A 20,561-nucleotide genomic window follows, 5' to 3' on the forward strand; every position below is an offset into this window, starting at 1 on the left:
AAGCGCAAGGGTCTGTCCAGAACTCTCGACATTTTTACCTGCGCAGATAACTGACAAATGTATGTCCTTCTCAAACTCCCTCAACTCTTTTTCTTTGACTTATAGAAAGCATAGGGTTTCATAAAATCACGAAGAGGAAACAGTGGGGTTTAGAAGTGACATTCTCTGGACACTTCCTGCATCTCATCGCCAGGGCTGCTTTGTGCAATGCTTTATCTCTGCCGGGGACAGATGTCAGACAATCTGCTTTAGGAACTCTGACAATTCACCGTCTCTTGTCATCACACATCTGGAGGATCTGCACTCTCCAGAGGTGGAATGGATACCTCTCATCCTGCAAACGCTTACCTTTATATATTTGTTGATTATTTCCTGGCCATCTCCTGGTTCTCTGTTGTCGAACATACAAATTTCATAAGATTGACCTAGTTGATAAAAATAAAAAAAATGTTGGTACACTCCAGCACTTCGTTAGAAGTGGCGTACTTCAAGTTACACGACTATTCAAATTATTAAACACTCAATGTTCCACTTTTCTCTGTTACTCATTTCAAATTGCTGAATAATTAAGTGCATAAACCAGCACAGCTGTCTATGTTGCTGAGAACCCGGGTTCAATCCCGGCTCTGGGTCACGGTCTATGAGGAATTTGCACATTCTTCCCGTGTCTGCGTGGGTTTCACTCCCACAACCCAAAAGATGTGCAGGTTAGGTGGATTGGCCATGCTAAATTGCCTCTTAAATTGGAAAAAACAATTGGGTACTAAATTGGGTAATAAAAAAAAAATATTTTAAAAAAATGCATAAACCAAGTTATCAGGATTTATCCATTTTTGCTCATTCGCACTTTGATCACAGATTTTGGATTGGATGTGATTATGTAAAATCTCCACAAGTGGAACCGATTTCACATTCATCAATGCTGTGGCTTCATTTTGTGGTGGGGCTCATTCAGTCTTTCGCTCCCTCTCTCTTTCAGACATTCTAATATCGTTATCCAAAAGCTTTCCCTCATCTGGAGCTTCATACCCAGTGCTAACATACGGACTGTAATCTGCTTACTGGATTCAGCTCCGCTGTTATTTAAGGTTCTCCAGAAAGTTCTCCAATGCTGTAAATATTGCCACACAAACTCGAAGATTACAGAACACATACTGGCACTGGAGCGTGTCCAGCGGAGATTCACACGGATGATCCCAGGAATGGTAGGCCTAACATACGATGAACGTCTGAGGATCCTGGGATTATATTCATTGGAGTTTAGGAGGTTGAGGGGAGATCTAATAGAAACTTACAAGATAATGAATGGCTTAGATAGGGTGGACGTAGGGAAGTTGTTTCCATTAGCAGGGGGAGACTAGGACCCGGGGGCACAGCCTTAGAATAAAAGGGAGTCACTTTAGAACAGAGATGAGGAGAAATTTCTTCAGCCAGAGAGTGGTGGGTCTGTGGAATTCATTGCCACAGAGGGCGGTGGAGGCCGGGACGTTGAGTGTCTTTAAGACAGAAGTTGATAAATTCTTGATTTCTCGAGGAATTAAGGGCTATGGAGAGAGAGGGGTAAATGGAGTTGAAATCAGCCATGATTGAATGGTGGAGTGGACTCGATGGGCCGAATGGCCTTACTTCCGCTCCTATGTCTTATGGTCTAACACTTTTAACTTCACTCATAATAGACAAGAATATTTTAGATTAAGTATACATTTTACGTACACGCATACCCAAAAACATATTGATCAATTAGCCTTTATAAAATCTATTTAGTTTGAACTGAATAGGTCTTGAAATCAATAGTTCTAAAACATTTCAGCTTTGCTTTATTTGCCTATTAATTCTTTGCTCACTTCAGACAGGACTTGCTACCGCCAGAATGTGTTTTTTTTTTTAAAAACAGCCTCTGTGCGTTTTCAAACTACCAGCTTTTAACCCAGTATATATCAAAATTTAACTGGTCTGTTAATTTGGACGCTCCCTGACAAACTCAACATTACCCCAGTGTACACATGTCCAATTGTTAACAAAGAACAGATGCCTGAATGACATGCAGACACACAGAAACATTTCACATGGCTGTTTCACAACATACAAGTTTTTATCACGGCTAAACCACCAGTGAGTATATGTAAGGTCTCCAACCATAACCCCATCTCACCCACACCCCACCCACATTTAAACAGTGCACATCTGCAAATCCACATTAAGGGCGAGCACGGTGGTTAGCACTGCTGCCTCACAGCGGCCAGGGTCCCGGGTTCGATTCCGACCTCGGGTGACTGTGCGGAGTCTGCACGTTCTCCCCGTAGCTGCGTGGGTTTCCTCCGGGTCCCTCCCACAGTCCGAAGATGTGCCAGTTAGGTGGAGCGGCCATGGTTAATGCATGGGGATATGGGGATAGGACAGGGGAGGAGTGGGCCTAGAGAGAGTGCATTTTCTTTTTAAAAAAATATTTTTATATACAAAAATACAAAAGCCAAACTTCGGTCACAGGTAACAGAACTAACACCCCCCCCCCCCTCTCTCCTCCCCAAGCCCACCTCCTTCTTTCTTCCCTTCCCCCATACCCCCCCAAACAAAACAAAACACCCATAACCGCACACCCCCCCCCCGCACTTCAATTCACTTTAAAGAAGTCAATAAGCAGCTTCCACCTTAGGGTGAACCCCTCCTCCACTCCATGTATGGTGAACTTAACTTTGTTCAAGTGTAATAGTTCTGCCAGGTCACTCACCCATACCCTTGCCTTTGGCTGCTCCGGGTCCTGCCACCTCAACAAATTCCGTCTCCGGGCTATCAGGGAGGCAAAGGCCAAGACATCGGCCTCTCCTCCCACCTGAACTCCCAGATCTTCCAACACTCCGATATATCGCCACCTCCGGACTCGGAGCCACCCTTATGCCCAGAATTTCAGATATTGCATCCGAAAACCCCTTCCAAAACCCCCTCAGACACACCCAGAACATATGCACATGGTTCACCTACCCTCCGCCCTCGAAAAGAAACGGCTCATCTTCGAGACCGTCATGTGGGCTCTGTGCATCACCTTAAACTAGATGAGGCTTCACCTCGCACATGACGAGAAAGCAGTCACCCCCCCGCAGGGTTTCTCTCCACATCCCGGCCCTCAACTCCACCCCCAACTTCCTCCCACTTGTGTCTGACCTCCTCCATAGGACCGCCCTCCCTATCCATCAGCTCTCCATATATATCCGCCACTCTCCCCTCCCCAATGCCGTCCTCGGGCAACAACCTGCAGCACCGGAGGTGGCGGCTCAGGAAAGGACGGCACCTCTTTTCTAACAAAGTCCCTCACGTGCAGGTACCTGAACCTGTTTTCCTTGGGCAACTGCTAGGTCTCCTCAAGCTCCTCCAGGTCTGCAAACATTCCTTCCACGAACAAATCCCGGAAATACTCTATCCCCACCTGCCGCCATCCCGGAACCTCACGTCCCGGCCCGACGGGGCAGTGTGCTCTTTTGGATGGCCGGTGCAGACATGATGGGCCGAATGACCTCCTTCTGCACTGTAGGGATTCTGTGGATCTTGGCAAAATGGTCCAGATAGTGAGTGTGTTTTATGAATTTGCTGGGAGCCCAATTAAGATATTAAGAGATTGTATTCAGTTATCAATGGACAAGTCACACGTGACCCACTGCATTCAACGTGCTGCAGTGAATCCTCTTGAGATTGCGGCATAGGAACAGGGTGATTGATCATGGAGAGAAAAGAGATCGACTCCTCTCCCATTCAACCATAGAGGATAGGAACACCATCACAGAGATATCCGCAAGCTAAGCATTCCTGCAACAACAAAACAAATGTGGTGATAAGAGTCAAACCTGAAAGGAGAGGTTAAGGAATAGTGGAGCGGGGAAAATATACAAAGGCAACTCTCAACTTTGATACCTTGGTTGAGATAAGTCAGTGTTTCTTCATGGAGTTTGACAGCAGGAGATGTGGCTGTGCAGAGCACATACTGGAATGGCAGCAGCTTGGCACCATTTCCTGAAGGGAGGTTTGACTCATCGTGTTTAAAGACTGGAAATGTCAGGGCATCACTGAAATGGAACAACAGGCATTCATCAGCTATAGAAAGCTCTTATCTAAGCTCACAACAAACCAATTTTCATATTGTAGTCAACAAAAGGAGAAAGGCAAAACTTACTAGGATGAAAATGAGGATGAATTTATACTTTGGGATCATAATAGTTAAGAGTGAGCGGATTTCCATGATCAATTTCAAGACTGACGTAAGGGTTTGCCAAGAGTTGCATACATCAAAGATATAATAACTAGTGGATCTCAAATCCAGACCCTCCTTCATTCAGTATGGCTTTGCTGGCACTTAAGATCATCCTTAATTGACTATCATGGTTGAGATGTTGGCCTGAATTTTTTGCCCATCGGACACCCGTACTCCATGGGCCCAGAAGCGGGAGCGAGATTTCATGCTGGCTGGCCAATTCCTGGCCACTACTTTCCACCTTGAATCACTGGTCAGAACTTTCCCAACCAGGTGGAAGCAGATTCTTGAGCAAGTGGATAAGGAAGTCAAGAAAGCATACGGAATGCTTGCCTTCAATGGACGGGGCATCGAGTACAAAAACTGGCACGTCATGCTGCAGTTGTATAGAAACCTGGTACGGCCGCACTTGGAATATTGCGCACAATTCTGGTCGCCGCACGACCAGAAGGACGTGGAGGCTTTGGAGAGGGTGCAGAGGAGGTTTACCAGGATGTTGCCTGTTCTGGAGGGTGTTAGCTATGTGGAGAGGCTGAATAGACTCGGATTGTTTTCATTAGAAAGACGGAGGTTGAGGGGTGAACTAATAGAGGTCTACAAGATTATGAGGGGCATGGATAGGGTGGATGGGCAGGCACTCTTTCCCAGGGTAGAGGGGTCAGTCACCAGGGGGCATAGGTTTAAGGTCTGTGGGGCAATGCTTAAAGGAGATGTGAGGCAGATTTTTTACGCAGAGGGTGGTGAGTGCCTGGAACGCATTGCCAGGGGAGGCTGTGGAAACAGATACATTAGCGGCGTTCGAAAGACATCTTTCTATGTTCTATGTTCTCTGTTTACCAGAACCATAAGACGCGAGTACGTTCCGTGTATTGGGCAAATGACCACACAACCAGTATATTTGTTCAATTATTGTTTATTATTAAACCTAGGCTTGGTTTGATGCGTAATAATCTACACGCGGCTACACTTTAAACTATACCTAACAGCTTAAATGACCTTTACTTAACTTTCAAGTGCAGGTTAGACAAGGTCTAAATCCCCATGTGTGGCAGCTGGAAGTCATCAGGTGAGTCTAGGCTGCGGCTGGTCCTTCAGGTAGCGATCGCGGGTCCTTGAACTTGGCTGGTCGAGGTGCTGCAGTTGGTAGGGGCAGAGGCCGGTCCCAAAAGAGACAGAACATTGGTTGCGCAATTCTTCTTATCCTCCGAGCTTTCGCGCTCTTTTGGGTGGTCCCAACTCGGGATCCAATGGATTGATAGGGTTTTGATCACCCTAATCGATTCTGGCCAATTAGGGGCGGGTCCTAGCTGCTATTGTCCAAGGCACGTATGCGCTCCCAAATAAGGTAAATAGGCACCCCCGAGTCATTTACTGCTGCTATGTTTCAATCTGTGTCCCATTGTTCTGGGAAAATGGTGATTGACCTTTAGCAGGTGTGAGTTTCTGTACAGGTCTGGTTTTCCTCTGCACAATACACAGGGGCTGTGTATCGTCTGTGTCCCAAACTAACCACAATTCCCATTATCCTTTGCGGGTGGCCATTTTAGATGGCAACACTGGGTATAGAGGGATACGGCACAAGGAAGTGCTGAGGGTTTTGGCAAAGGTTAGTATCATGACCGGTACGGCCTTGGAAGGCCGAAGAGGTTTCTGCACTGTATTGTTCTTTTACTGTGAGGAATGTGAGCAAGAATGATTCCACAGTTGAGGGGTTGTCTTATGAAGAGAGATTAAGCAGTTTAGGCCTATTCTCTCTCGACTTTAGAAGAGAATTATTGGTATTATGGAGACTTGGTTGAGGGAAGGGCAAGACTGGCAACTAAATATCCCAGGATATAGATGCTTCAGGAGGGTTAGAGAGGGAGATAAAAGGGGTGGAGGAGTTGCATTACTGGTCAGAGATGATATCACAGCTGTGATTAAGGAGGGCACGATGGAGGATTCGAGCAGAGGCAATATGGGTAGAGCTAAGAAATAGGAAGGGTGCAGTAACATTGTTGGGACTTTACTACAGGCCTCCCAAAAGCGAGCGCGAAGTGGAAGTACAAATATGTAGACAGATTATGGAAAAATGTAGGAGCAATAGGGTCGTCGTGATGGGAGATTTTAACTTCCCCAACATTGAATGGGACTCATGTAGTGTTGGAGGCGTAGATGGAGCAGAATTTGTAAGGAGCATCAAGGAGAGTTTTTTAGAGCAGTATGTAAATAGTCCAACTCGGGAAGGGGCCATACTGGACCTGGTATTGGGGAATGATCCCGGCCAGGTGGTTGAAGTTTCAGTCGGTGATTACTTTGTGAATACTCATGGACAAAGACGAGAGTGGTCCAAAAGGAAGAGTGCTAAATTGGGGAAAGGCCAAGTATAACAAAATTCGGCAGGAGCTAGGGAATGTGGATTGGGAGCAGCTGTTTAAGGGTAAATCCACATTTGAAATGTGGGAGTCTTTTAAGGAAAGGTTGTTTAGAGTGCAGGACAGACATGTCCCTGTGAAAATGAGGGATAGAAATGACAAGATTAGGGAACCATGGATGACGGGTGGAATCGTGAGACTAGCTAAGATGAAAAAGGAAGCATACATAAGATCTAGGCGACTTAAATCTGGTGAAGCTTTGGAGGAATATTGGGAAAGTAGGACAAATCTCAAACGCGCAATAAAGAGGGCTAAAAGGGGTCATGAAATATCTTTGGCTAACTGGGTTAAGGAAAATCCCAAAGCCTTTTATTTGTATATAAGGAACAAGAGGGTCACTAGAGAAAGGATTGGCCCACTCAAAGACAAAAGAGGAAATTTATGCGTGGAGTCAGAGGAAATGGGTGAGATTCTCAATGTTTACTTTGCATCGGTATTCACCAAGGAGAGGGAGATGACGGGTGTTGAGGCTAAGGATGGATGTTTAAATATTCTAGGTTAAGTTGCTATAAGGAAGGGGGAAGTTTTGGGTAATCTAAAAGGCATTAAGGTGGACAAGTCCCCAGGTCCGGATGGGATCTATCCCAGGTTACTGAGGGAAGCGAGGGACGAAATAGCTGGGGCCTTAACAGATAGCTTTGCAGCATCCTTGAGCAGGGGTGAGGTCCCGGAGGACTGGAGAATTGCTAATGTTGTCCCTTTGTTTAAGAAGGGTGGCAGGGATAATCACTGCTTGACGTCAGTGGTAGGCAAACTGTTGGAGAAGATACTGAGGGATAGGATCTATTCACATTTGGAAGAAAATAGACTTATCAGTGATAGGCAGCATGGTTTTGTGCAGGGCAGGTAATGTCTTACAAATCTAATAGAATTCTTTGAGGAAGTGACAAAGTTAATTGATGAGGGAAGGGCTGTAGATGTCATATACATGGACTTCAGTAAGGCGTTGGATAAAGTTTCCCATGGCAGGTTGATGGAAAAAGTGAAGTCTTATGGGGTTCAGGGTGTACTAGCTAGATGGATAAAGAACTGGCTGGGCAAAAGGAGACAGAGAGTAGTGGTGGAAGTGAGTGTCTCAAAATGAAGAAAGGTGACTAGTGGTATTCCACAGGGATCCGTGCTCGGACCACTGTTGTTTGTGATATACAGAAATGATCTGGACGAAGGTATAGGTGGTCTGATTAGCAAGTTTTCAGATGATACTAAGATTGGTGGAGTTGCAGATAGCGAGGAGGACTGTCAGAGAATACAGCAAAATATATAAATAGATTGGAGAGTTGGGCAGAGAAATGGCAGGTGGAGTTCAATCCAGGTAAATAGAGGTGATGCAGTTTGGATCTAATTCAAGAGCGGACTATACGGTCAATGGAAGAGTCCTGGGGAAAATTGATGTACAGAGAGATCTGGGAGTTCAGGTCCATTGTACCCTGAAGTTGGCAACGCAGGTCGATAGAGTGGTCAAGAAGGCATACAGCATGCTTGCCTTCATCGGACGGGGTATTGAGTACAAGAGTCGGCAGGTCATGTTACAGTTGTATAGGACTTTGATTAGGCCACATTTGGAATACTTCCATTTGAAATGCAGTTCTGGTCGCCACATTACCAGAAGGATGTGGATGCTTTAGAGAGGGTGCAGAGGAGGTTCACCAGGATGTTGCCTGGTATACAGGGTGCTAGCTATGAAGAAAGGTTGAGTAGATTAGAATTGTTTTCGTTGGAAAGACGGAGGTTCAGGGCGGACCTGATTGAGGTCCACAAAATTATGAGAGGTATGGACAGGGTGGATAGCAACAAGCTTTTTCCAAGAGTGGGGGTGTCAATTACAAGACGTCACGATTTCAAGGTGAGAGGGGGAAAGTTTAAGGGAGATGTGCGTGGAAATTCTTTTACGCAGAGGTGGTGGGTGCCTGGAACGCTTTGCCAGCCGAGGTGGTAGAGGCGGGCACAATATAATTTAAGATGCATCTAGACAGATATATGAACGGGCGGGGAACAGAGGGAAGTAGATGCTTGGAAAATAGGTGACAGGTTTAGATAAAGAATCTGGATCGGCGCAGGCTGGGAGGGCCGAAGGGCCTGTTCCTGTGCTGTAATTTTATTTGTTCTTTGAATGAGAGGGGATCTAATTGAGGTATATAAGATGATAAAAGTTATTGTAAAGTAGTCATGGAGCGGATGCTTCTTCTTGTGGGGCAATCTAGAACGAGAGGTAATTGTTTTAGGTTAAGGGGTGGCAGTTTTGAACAGAGATGAGGAAAAATTACTTCTTTCAAAGAGCCATGAATCTGTGGAATTCACTACCCCAGTACAGTGGATGCCGGGACTTTGAGTAAATTTGAAGAGAGACGAATTTTTAATTAGTAATGGGTTGAAGGGTTATGAAGAATTCGCAGGAAAGTGTAGGTGAGGCCAAGAGGAGATCAGCCATGAGCGTATTGAATGGCGGAGCAGGCTCGTGGGCTAAATTGTCTACTCCTGCTCCTAGTCCTTATGTTCTAAGAGGGTCAGTTTGAGTGTTGCCTACTGACAAGGGGATTGCGAGTGGAGGTGGTAGAGAACGGAATGTACATGAGAGCAAGGACGTGCTGGCCAGAGGAGGGTTGAGCAGGATAATGTTCAGGAGCTGAGGGGTGATGGCTTCCGACCAAGTATTGGCAGACACTTAACTTGACAGAACCATTCGGGCCATTGAACCTTTTCTGGTACTGGGTCCATGGCCTTGGCAACGCCACTTGAAGTCATATGCAATCTACGGGATACAGGGGGCGGGATTCTCTCACCCCGGGGCTCAGACGGAGAATCGGCGGGACTGGCGCGAATCGCGCCACGCTGCCCTGACGCTGGTCCACTGATTGAATCAGCGCCATTGGCGCCGGTCAGAAGCCGCTCAACGGCCCCCCCCCCCCGGCGATTCTCAGCCCAGGATGGGCCAAGCGGCCACGCTGAAAAAGCCGAGTCCCACCGGCGCCGTCCACTCCTGCTCTTTCCCAGCGGGACCTCTGCGTGGATGCACCTGGGGGGCGGCCTGGTGTGGGGGGGGGGGGGGGGGGGGTCCAGTCCCGGGGGGGGCGGGGGGCCCTCCGCTGCGGCCTGGCCCGCGATCGGGGCCCACCGATCGGCGGGCTGGCCTCTTGGGCTGCGGGCCTGTTTTGTTCCGCGCCGGCCCCTGTAGCTCTACCCCATGTTGTGTCGGGGCCAGCGTGGAGAAGGGAGCCACCGCGCATACGCGTCAATTGCGCCAGTCCCACTGCGCATGCGTGGACCCCGCGGCGCCCATCTGACGCCGGAATCGGCAGCTGGAGCGGCGTGGGTCGCTCCAGTGCCATGCTGATCCCCTGTAGGGGTCAGAAGTTCTGCTCCTGAGGCCATGTTGACGCCGTCGAGAGACTGGACGGCGTTTATGGCGGCGTCAACACTTATCCTCAGGATCAGAGAATCCCGCTCTATATTTCTCTCTATACCCTCACTGCTCGTGAATCATCACCTCGAGAGGTATGTCCGTGAATTGGGGATGGTGGTGTCTGGGGACAGGCTGCCTTTCCACAACTTCCACCCATGCTGGAGCTCTTTGCTCCCTCGCACTGGATTAATCACTCCTAGTGTCTCGTTTGTGTCCATTTTAATAGAGAACCATCATTCCTGCTTCAGGCCTGTATTCCTGTATGTCCCATCTGAACAGAGGTGAATTATAATTGGTTTATTCTGGGAAAGAGCAAGGCACACAGTGTACACGGCTGTAAATGATCATAGAATGCCGGCAAGGAATAGCTGGAGACAGTTCTGCTAATTTTATATACCCTATAGGAGAGTTATTTGATTAACTGTAGGAATTTTATAACAAAAAAAAATCATTAGACCTTCATAAACATATCAACAAATGATCGACAGATCATCGTAAAATGCAGAGCGGTGACCTCATAGACATCCTTAAAATTGTGGAAGATTTTGACAGAGTAGATCCAGAGATAGTGGGCAGAATTTTAACTGGGGCCCACCATTCCCGGTGGCAGAATCAGCAGGGGGCACCACTTCCAATCTCGTGTTTTTTGCCGGTTCCCCTATTGAAATTTTGCAAAATTAAATTTCACTTGTAAATACTTCGCCTGACATTGGTATCACTTTATTCGAGTGTGCATCGTTGTTATTTGTTGAGGCTAGCTTAACCAGAGAGCTAAATGTACTGGCACACCTCATGGTTGGCACACATTGATGCTTACAGGCGAGTTAGGGACATTTCACTTATTGTGGAAGAAACAATGTTGTGTTTTTTGCATTTACTCTATATTCAACGTTCATGTTCGTGTCTAATGTTGTACCCACCATTCTTGTGAGATATGGCTGAACCTGCAGGCTCAGCTGGCCATCCTTTCTATGCATCGTAGTGAACATTGTAATGGATCGCTCTCAGTGGGGATAATTGAAATTTTATAAGTGAATTCAAAAGTTCTGTAAGGACTTTGATGGACCCACATGTAAACAGTAGTGACATCGCCCTTCAGGCTCCACATTTTCTTACAGTGACTGGCTGTTCCCACCAATCCCCATCACACCCAGGATGCCAGGCCCTTCCCTTCACCCTGTCCCTGACCCCACTGCATACCTCCCTCTTCACCACCGATTCACCCCGAGCCTTCGCACATGCTATCATTCTCCTGCTCTCCTCCCTCCTGCCCTAGAGTTCAACAAGAAAAACCACAGACACGACTTCACAAAGCCAAATGTTGGACGCCACCTTTAAACAAATGTGAACCCGTGGTTCCACAAGGTTCTCCGCTGACTTTATGATGAAGGTTGGATGTATTACAAAATGTTTTTGACACAATGACAAACATATTACAAGTAGGAACCGCCACGAGAAGCGTGAGGCTTGACCAGTCACAAACACATCACTGAATTAATTTCTAAATTTGAACCCGCCATCTCGAAAGCCAAACTTGAGCTGCCGCCCAGTTAAGGACATCCTGCCCGCCACATTTCCCAGTCTTGCAGACCCCTTAAATCCTCCCGCCCCAAATGTTTCTTCTTGTGGAGAAGAGCCTAACTAGAAGCTACCAACGTAGGAGAGTCACTAAGAAATCCAATTGGAAAGTAACCTCTTCTTTACTCTTTCATGGGGATGTGGGCCTATCCTGATCAGAGGGACAGGGAGGCGATTTTGGACATGCAGCATATCTGAGGGACAATCACCCTCCCCGGGTCCAATGCACATTGGGTTTCCCCGCTACAGCGCATATTATGGAGGCTCTAAACTCCTGATCACCTTAACTCCCCAAATTAGAATCGCTCAAAATCCTCCAGCCAGTAACACTTTCTTTTTGAGTATCTTTCTTCACAGCTTGCTGCTGTACAATGCAAAGTATTGAAATATTTAATATTTGGAAGGTGCTGCTAGAAGCCAAAACAAATTCAGAGGAATGTGATTGAGGGCGAGTTGTTAATTCCAGTGTTGAATGCCCTGCGAACCTCCTATGGTCTCATTTCAATGTGTCTTAATGTTAGTGTGAGCAGAGGGCACAGCATTAGGCTGTCTCTTCACAAACCTGTTCTACCTGCTGCCTTACTGCATTTATCAATCTCAACCCTAGAATTAAATATGGTTTGTTTTCTGTTGTCCTAAAGCCAGCCAAAGGAACAGTCCTGTGTGTGTCATGTTGCTGCCACACTTTATTGAGCTTGGCTGTAATCATGTGAGGTTTACGGGCAACACAGTAGCACTGTGGTTAGTACGGTTGCTTCACAGCGCCAAGGGCCCGGGTTCAATTTCCAGCTTGGATCATCGACTGCAGAATCTGCTCGTGCTCTCCGTGTCTGCATGGGTTTCCTCCGGGTGCTCCGGCTTCCTCCCACAAGTCCCGAAAGACGTCCTGTTAGGTGAATTGGACATTCTGAATTCTCCCTCTGTGTACCCGAGTGTGGTGACTAGGGGATTTTCACAGTAACGCCATTGTAGTGTTAATGTAAGCCTACTTGTGATCTAATAAAGCTTATGATATGTAAAGTATTTTGTTTAATATTTGGAAGGCAATGTCACCAATGACCCACAAAAACAGCAATCATTTCCTGCAGGAAATGAGGACTTAAAACAAGACAAAAAAGTAAATTGAGAATGGAACAAACTGAAAGTCTTCCCCGTCTGAGAGCAAGGTAAATAATGCTTAAAATCTCAAGATAATTGTGGCTGAGAAAGGTCATTTGTCCATCTTAATTCACCCATCTCGCAAAATCCTAACATCATTCCAGGACACAGTAAAACGAGTCTCTGTCTGATTACAGTTCTAAAAAAATTGATTTGTTTTAAATTATATTGATCCTAACTGACAGCAAGTCTTGTTCACCCATCATCCCCGCGCTTGCTGACCGATGTGGCTTGCTGGTTAAGCAGTGCCTCAATTTTAAAACTTATCCTGGTCTTCAAATCCCTCCTTCGCCTTGCCACTCACTCAATCTCTCCTCCACACTCCTCCAGCGGAATACCGTCCGGGATATCGGCATCGCATTCGATTCCAGACTCCCGCGAGTCCCTGATTTTAATTGCTCCACTTTTGTTGACTGAGCCCTGAATTCTGGAATCCCCTCCAGAACCCTCTCCGTCGCTCTACCCACTCTTGAAATGAAAATTGCTTATTGTCACAAGTCGGCTTCAATGAAGTTACTGCGAAAAGCCCCTCGTCGCTACATTCCGGCGCCTGTTTGGGAAAGCTGGTACGGGAATTGAACCGTGCTGCTGGCCTGCCTTTGTCTACTTTAAAAGCCAGCTATTTAGCCCAGTGTGCTAAACCAGCCCTCTTCCCTTCCTTAAGATGCTCCTTAAACATCTATCTCTTTGACCAAGCTTTTGCTCCCCTGTCCAAATATCTCCTTTAATAGTTCAGTGTCAAATCTCATTTGATGATGGTCCTGTGAAACGCTTTGTGATGTTTTACGACGTTACATGTTATACGAATGCAAGTTGCAAGCTGAAATCTATAAAGAATAGAACAAGGTTGGCAAATGGATCAGCTGGGGTTTGGTTTTACAGCCTTGATCCATTATCCAACTGTCAATACATCTTTATGCCAAGTACAAAATTAGATACAAAAACAGAAAATACTGGACAATCTCAGCAGGTTTGATAGCATCTGTGGAGAGAGAAGGGAGATGACGTTTCGAGTCTGGATGACTCTTTGTCAAAGCTGTCAGACTGCTGAGGAGGTCCAGTATTTTCTGTCTTTGTTTCAGATTCCAGCATCCGCAGTAATTTGCTTTTACAAAATTAGGTTCTTCCACTGCGCATAGATCACACATACATATGAACACATTCTGAGATTTTACTGATTTTTAACCTTTTGCTGCCATCTATCACTTTGATACAAAACGGATACTTTCACAAACAAAACTAAAATCCTCTACCGGGTGAACATCAGCATGGATTTAAAGATTGCAATCTGCTAAAATAGTAACAGGTTCCTGCACAAACCGACATAAATATAGTATAATACAGATCGGAAGAGGCCATTTTATAGCACTCTATGGCATCTTGAATATTGTGTTCAGTTCAGTTCTGAATGCCGAGATACAAGATACTTTTAAGGGCAGGAAGCAACAGAGGAAATAAAAACCTTGGAGCTGATCTTCAGCATCAAAGCTCTGAAGCTATTTGGCTCATAGCCTGGAATAAACCCTGCCCTATCTCGAGAAAATTTATAAGACATTTATACTTCTTGTAAACCAATTATTCATGCACAATGGATTGAAAAACCCTCAATGCACAGACCACACTGTGAATTAATTCTGTATTGTAGAACAGTATTGGGAGGGGGGGGGGGGGTGAACAGTGCTCTAACCTGTGCATTTGTGCCATACAAATACATTCTTATCCGAATTCACCTCACCTCCGCCTCTTAGGAGATGCACCTGATGGCCACAGACTAGAGGCGGGCTGTCAATTGATAATTGCCTAAAAATGTACAACCACTCCGGAAATATCCACAACGAATTCAATACTTTCCTCAGCCTGCAGAAAGGACAGAAGGACACCTGTATTTCTATAAGCTGCCCTTCGTCACAATCTAACATTAGCAAACTCGAAACCTTGACACAAACACTCTCCCAAGACCAGCTTGCAGTTAACTCCCTGGTCATCGGTGGGAAACTGAATGCTCCACCAAATATTTGAACACTATATGTCCCGCAGCTGCAGAGTGATATGCATGTGGACTGATTTGATATTTGACAGTCTATAACCTGCACTGTTCCACACCTGATGTTTTTTTTTAAAAACGGCAGCGTTTAATTGCGCGGGCACTGAAAGCAGAAGATTAAAAAAACACCATGCGGAAACGAATTAAAGTAAAAGAGGCCGTTCGGCCCAGCGTGCCCGTGCTAGGTTGAGGAGCAATCCAATGATTCCCCACCCCAAACACCCCCACAGGCCTGCAATTGATTTTTTTTTTTCGCTTCTCACTTTTAAAAACTTTTTGCGACCAACTCTCGAGTCCCCACTCCAAAAACAAAATGAAATTAATTCGCAATCTGTAGACGTTGCTTCTGGGCGGGAATCTGCATTCATTTTGGAGTTTGCCACTCACTTACCGAAGGTAATTAGTTGCCGTGTGGTGTTGTTGGCGATGGTGGAAATGCTCCGGTTGCGTGTGCCAAAACAGCATTGCGGATCTGGCGGGCGCGGAATGTGGGCGAACACAGCCGGACGCCCGGCTAAATCTCGCCTCCACTCCGCCCGCCCCCGCCCGCCTGATTGGCCAGGAGCCGCCAAGGTCAAGTCACTTTGTCAAAGTGCTGACACCTCACTCCCATAATTTTCCCGCAACGACTGACACTTTTTTCTATTTTTATTTTTCTCTCCGGTCCAATTCTTTCACATCAGCCACACAATCCAGTCTCCGTTTCCCTCCCCATAGCATCGTGAATGCGGTCAGAAGGAGGCCATTTGGCCCGTCGCGCCTGCAACCGCCTCTCCCAAGTGAGCTTCATGGCTTTAGCGCCAATCCCCTTGCCTCTCCCCCCACCCCCACCCCCCAAACCCTAACTCCTGCAAGTTGTTTCTATTCAAATAATCATCTAGATGAAGTGAGAGATCTCGGCCAAGTACACAGGGGACCAAATAGATCTAACAATTGCGGAGGTTCATTAAAAGTAAACAGCTGTTATGAAAGCAAATGGAATGCTCTCCTTCATTGGCAGAGATGATGTGGAGATGGCGGCGTTGGACTGGGGTGAGCGCAGTACGAAGTCTTACAACACCAGGCTAAAGTCCAACAGGTTTGTTTCAAACACTAGCTTTCAGAGCACTGCTCCTTCCTCAGGTGAATGAAGAGGTATGTTCCAGAAACATATATACAGACAAATTGAAAGATGCCAGACAATGCTTGGAATGCGACCATTAAATCTTTACAGATCCAGAGATGGGGTAACCGCAGGTTAAAGAGGTGTGAATTGTGTCAAGCCAGGACAGTTGGTAGGATTTTGCAGGCCAGATGGTGGGGGATGAATGTAATGCGACATGAATCCCAGGTCCCGGTTGAGGCCGCACTCATGTGTACGGAACTTGGCTATAAGTTTCTGCTCGGCGATTCTGCGTTGTCGCGCGTCCTGAAGGCCGCCTTGGAGAACGCTTACCCGGACATCAGAGGCTGAATGCCCTTGACTGCTGAAGTGTTCCCCGACTGGAAGGGAACATTCCTGCCTGGTGATTGTCGCGCGATGTCCGTTCATTCGTTGTCGCAGCATCTGCATGGTCTCGCCAATGTACCACGCTCCGGGACATCCTTTCCTGCAGCGTACGAGGGAGACAATGTTGGCCGAGTCGCACGAGTATGTACCGCGTACCTGGTGGGTGGTGTTCTCACATGTATTAGTGGTATCCATGTCGATGATCTGGCACGTCTTGCAGAGATTGCCATGGCAGGGTTGTGTGGTGTCGTGGTCACTGTTCTGAAGACTGGGTAGTTTGCTGCAAACAATGGTTTGTTTGAGGTTGCGCGGTTGTTTGAAGGCAAGTAGTGGGGGTGTGGGGATGACCTTGGCAAGATGGTCATCGTCATCAATGATGTGTTGAAGGCTGTGAAGAAGATGACGTAGTTTCTCTGCTCCGGGGAAGTACTGGACGACGAAGGGTATTCTGTCGGTTGTGTCCCATGATTGTCTTCTGAGGAGGTCGGTGCGGTTTTTTGCTGTGGCCGTTGGAACTGTCGGTCGATGAGTCGAGTGCCATATCCCATTCGTACGAGGGCATCTTTCAACGTCTGTAGATGTCTGTTACGCTCCTCCTCGTCTGAGTAGATCCTGTGTATACGGAGAGCTTGTCCATAGGGGATGGCTTCTTTAATGTGTTTAGGGTGGAAGCTGGAGAAGTGGAGCATCGTGAGGTTATCCGTGGGTTTGCGGTAAAGCGAAATGCTGAGGTGACCGTCCTTGATGGAGATGAGTGTGTCCAAGAATGCAACTGATTTTGGAGAGTAGTCCATGGTGAGTCTGATGGTTGGATGGAACTTATTAATGTCATCGTGTAGTCGTTTCAGTGATTCTTCACCGTGGGTCCAAAGGGAAAAAATGTCATCGATGTATCTGGTGTATAACGTCGGTTGAAGGTCCTGTGCGGTGAGTAGGTCCTGTTCAAACTTGTGCATGAAGATGTTGGCGTATTGGGGTGCGAATTTGGTCCCGATGGCTGTTCCGTGCGTCTAGATGAAGAACTTGTTGTCGAAGGTGAAGACGTTGTGATCCAGAATGAAGCGGATGAGTTGCAGAATTGCGTCTGGAGATTGGCAGTTGTCGGTGTTGAGTACTGAGGCTGTTGCAGCAATGCCGTCGTCATGGGGGATGCTGGTGTAGAGTGCCGAGACGTCCATTGTGACGAGGAATGTTCCTGGTTCAACTGGTCCACGGTTGCTGAGTTTCTGTAGGAAGTCCGTTGTGTCACGACAGAAGCTGGGCGTACCTTGTACGATGGGTTTCAAGATGCCCTCGATGTAGCCAGAGAGGTTCTCACACAAGGTCCCATTGCCTGAAATGATAGGGCGGCCTGGTGTGTTGGCCTTATGTATTTTCGGGAGGCAGTAGAGATCTCCAATGCGGGTAGTACGTGGGATGAGAGCACGTAGGGTGCTCTGAAGATCTGGATCCAAGGTCTTGATCAGTCTGTTAAGTTGGCGGATGTGTTCCTTGGTCGGATCTGCGGGTAACTGTCTGTCGTGTTCTTGGTTGTTCAGTTGTCGGTATACTTCTTTGCAGTAGTCCGTTCTGTTCAGTACGACAGTGGCCCCTCCTTTGTCTGCTGGTTTGATGACGATGCTGCGGTTGGTCTTGAGAGCGCGGATGGCATTGCGTTGTGCTTGGGTGACGTTCGGGGCTGTCTTGTGAATGCAACTGATGAATCTGGCATTGACGTGACTCCTGACGGCTTGAACATACATGTCGAGTCTAAGGCAGCGGCCTTCCGGAGGGGTCCAATTCGACTCTTTCCTCTTCGGTTGCCGCACCGCAGATCTCTCGGTCTGCTGTTCCGGTTCATTGGTAGTCTGCTTGGGTTCGCTGTTGGCCTCTTGGGGTCTGTGGAAGAATTTCCGGAGCCTCATTCGCCTGATGAATTCCTCCGTGTCTGCCGCAAGACTGATGGGGTCCATTTTGGTGGTGGTGCAGAAATTGAGCCCTCTGCTGAGGACTTCGATTTCGTCTGGTTGAAGGGTGTAGTCTGACAAGTTGACAATAGATTTCCCTGTATTGTTTTCTACTGTGGCACCGGGGGTGGCTTGGTTGCTGCCGGTGGTGATGCCAAGTTTCTCAAGCTTTCTGTTCTTGGTGTGCATATAGATGGCATAGTATTGTTGTCTCATCTGTTTGGCGGTGTTCCGCAGCTGGTCTGCTGCGTCCTGAGCGCAAGTTGAGAATATGGCCTCTATCTTGGTTTCCAGGTTGCGTGTTCTGCTGTAGAGCTGGCGTACGAGGTGGTTGAGGAGTGTGAGAGAGGTGTGACGGCAGAGTCTCACAGCGTAGTCTGTGTTGTAGGTCGACTTGAGTGGGTTTGTGATCTGTAGCCCTTTCGGGATCTTGTCTGCTTTCTTGCATCTTTGTAGAAACTTAATGTTAGTGTCTATATGCGCGATCTTCCTGGAGATCCTCTCCACTTTGAGCCGGCAGTTTGCGGTGTCGATGGTAGCCATGATGTGGAGATGCCGGCGTTGGACATTGGCAGAGGTAATGGAATATAAAAGTAAGGATACAATGTTGGAATTGTTTAAAACATTGGTGAGGCCACAACTGGAGTATTGTGTGCAGTTCTGGTCGCCACGTTACAGGAAGGACGTTATTGCACTTGTTTACAAGAATGCTGCCAGGGCAAGAAAAGTGAGGCTGCGAGGATAGGTTGGGGTTATTTTCCTTGGAACAAAGAAGGCTGAGGGGTGACTTAATTGAGGCGTACAAAATTATGAGGGGAAGAGATAGAGTGGACAGGATAAAATTGTTCCCCTGGGTGGATAATTCTAGAATCAGGGGACACAGATTCCAGATAAGTGGCAGAAGCGGTAGAGGGGACATGAGGAAGAACCTTTTTACGCAGAGGCTAGTGGACGTCTGGAATTCACTGCCCGAGTTGGTAATGGAGGCAGAGACCCCAAACTCCTTTAATAAGTACCTGGATCTGCACCTTAAGTGCTCTAAGCTACTGGGCTAGGGACCTGCTGTAGAAAGATGGGATTAGAAATGGCACCTGGGTGTTCTCGGGCCGGCATGGACAAGATGAGCCGATTGACCCTCTGTCCTGTAACCTTTCTATGATTCTATTGCCCTCTTGGGGAAAAAAAGATCTTGCTTGATGTTCCGTGAAATCCCTACAGGACAGAAGAAGGCCAATCAGCCCATTGAGTCTGCACTGACCCTCCGAAAGAGAACCCTACCCAGGTCCACTTTACTGCCCACCCCACCCTATTCCCATAACCTAACCCTCACATCCCTGGACTCTAAGGGGCAATTTTAGCATGGCCAATCCACCAAATATGAGAATCTTAGTTAGGCCACATTTAGAATATTGCATACAATTCTGGTCATCACACTACCAGAAAGATGTGGATGTTTTGGAGAGGGCACAGAAGAAGTTTACCAGGATGTTGCCTGGTCTGGAAAGTATTAGCTATGAGGGGAGGTAGGATAAACTCAGATTGTTTTCACTGGAACAAAAGAGTTGAGGGGCGACCTGATAGAGGTTTACAAAATTATAAATGACATGGACAGAGTGGATAGTCAGATGCATTTTCCCAAGGTGGAAAAATCAATTACTCGGGGATATAGGCTAAAGGTGCAAGGGGGAAAGTTTAGAGGAGATATGCAAGGCAGGTGTTTTTTTTAACCAGAGGGTAGTGAGTGCCTGGAACGTGCTGCTGATGGTGGTGGAAACAGATACGATAGCGGTGTTTAAGAGGCACCTTGGCGAATACATGAATAGGATGGGAATAGAGAGATACGGACCCCGGAAGTGCAGAAGATTTTAGTTTAGAAAGGCTTCGTGATTGGTGCAAGCTTGAAGGGCTGAAGGGACTGTTCCTGTGCTGTACTGTTCTTTGTTCTAGCTTTGGACTGTGGGAGTAAACCCACGCAGACATGGGAGGAATGTGCAAACTCCACACCGCCAGTCACCCAAGGTGGGAATCGGAATGCAAAAGCGCCCAGTCGAGTTCCAAATTTGCAGGGAATCACAAGTTTGCCTACCCAGGCGGGAGTTATGCATGTAATAATGGTTATCCAAAATACCTTGCATATTGCACACATAGCTATGGCAAATAGATCAAAAACTACAGAATAAAATACATATGTACAAATGTTTTCACTACAGTTGAATTATTTATATACTCTACCTCCATCCACGACATTTATTCCAGACTCCAATTTACTGGTAGTTACTCATGTATTTTAAA

The 20,561-nt window shown here is 47.0% G+C and overlaps 1 protein-coding gene across 4 annotated transcripts in view; it reads right to left on the reverse strand.

Moving 5' to 3' along the window:
- Nucleotides 1-15,370, reverse strand: part of tfcp2l1 (transcription factor CP2-like 1) — a 104,458-nt gene extending 89,088 nt beyond the window's left edge. For all 4 annotated transcript variants that reach the window (XM_072470247.1, XM_072470243.1, XM_072470234.1 and 1 more), the window contains exons 1-3: nucleotides 15,226-15,370; nucleotides 3,904-4,055; nucleotides 349-425 (exon numbers count right to left, since the gene is read on the reverse strand). In XM_072470247.1, coding sequence (XP_072326348.1) covers nucleotides 349-425; nucleotides 3,904-4,055; nucleotides 15,226-15,299 — 303 coding nt within the window. In that variant the 5' untranslated portion in view covers nucleotides 15,300-15,370. The remainder of the gene's footprint in view (nucleotides 1-348; nucleotides 426-3,903; nucleotides 4,056-15,225) is intronic.
- Between the last annotated feature and the right edge of the window lie 5,191 nt (nucleotides 15,371-20,561).

Source organism: Scyliorhinus torazame, chromosome 2 (assembly GCF_047496885.1).
Source record: "Scyliorhinus torazame isolate Kashiwa2021f chromosome 2, sScyTor2.1, whole genome shotgun sequence".
Lineage (NCBI taxonomy): Eukaryota > Metazoa > Chordata > Chondrichthyes > Carcharhiniformes > Scyliorhinidae > Scyliorhinus > Scyliorhinus torazame.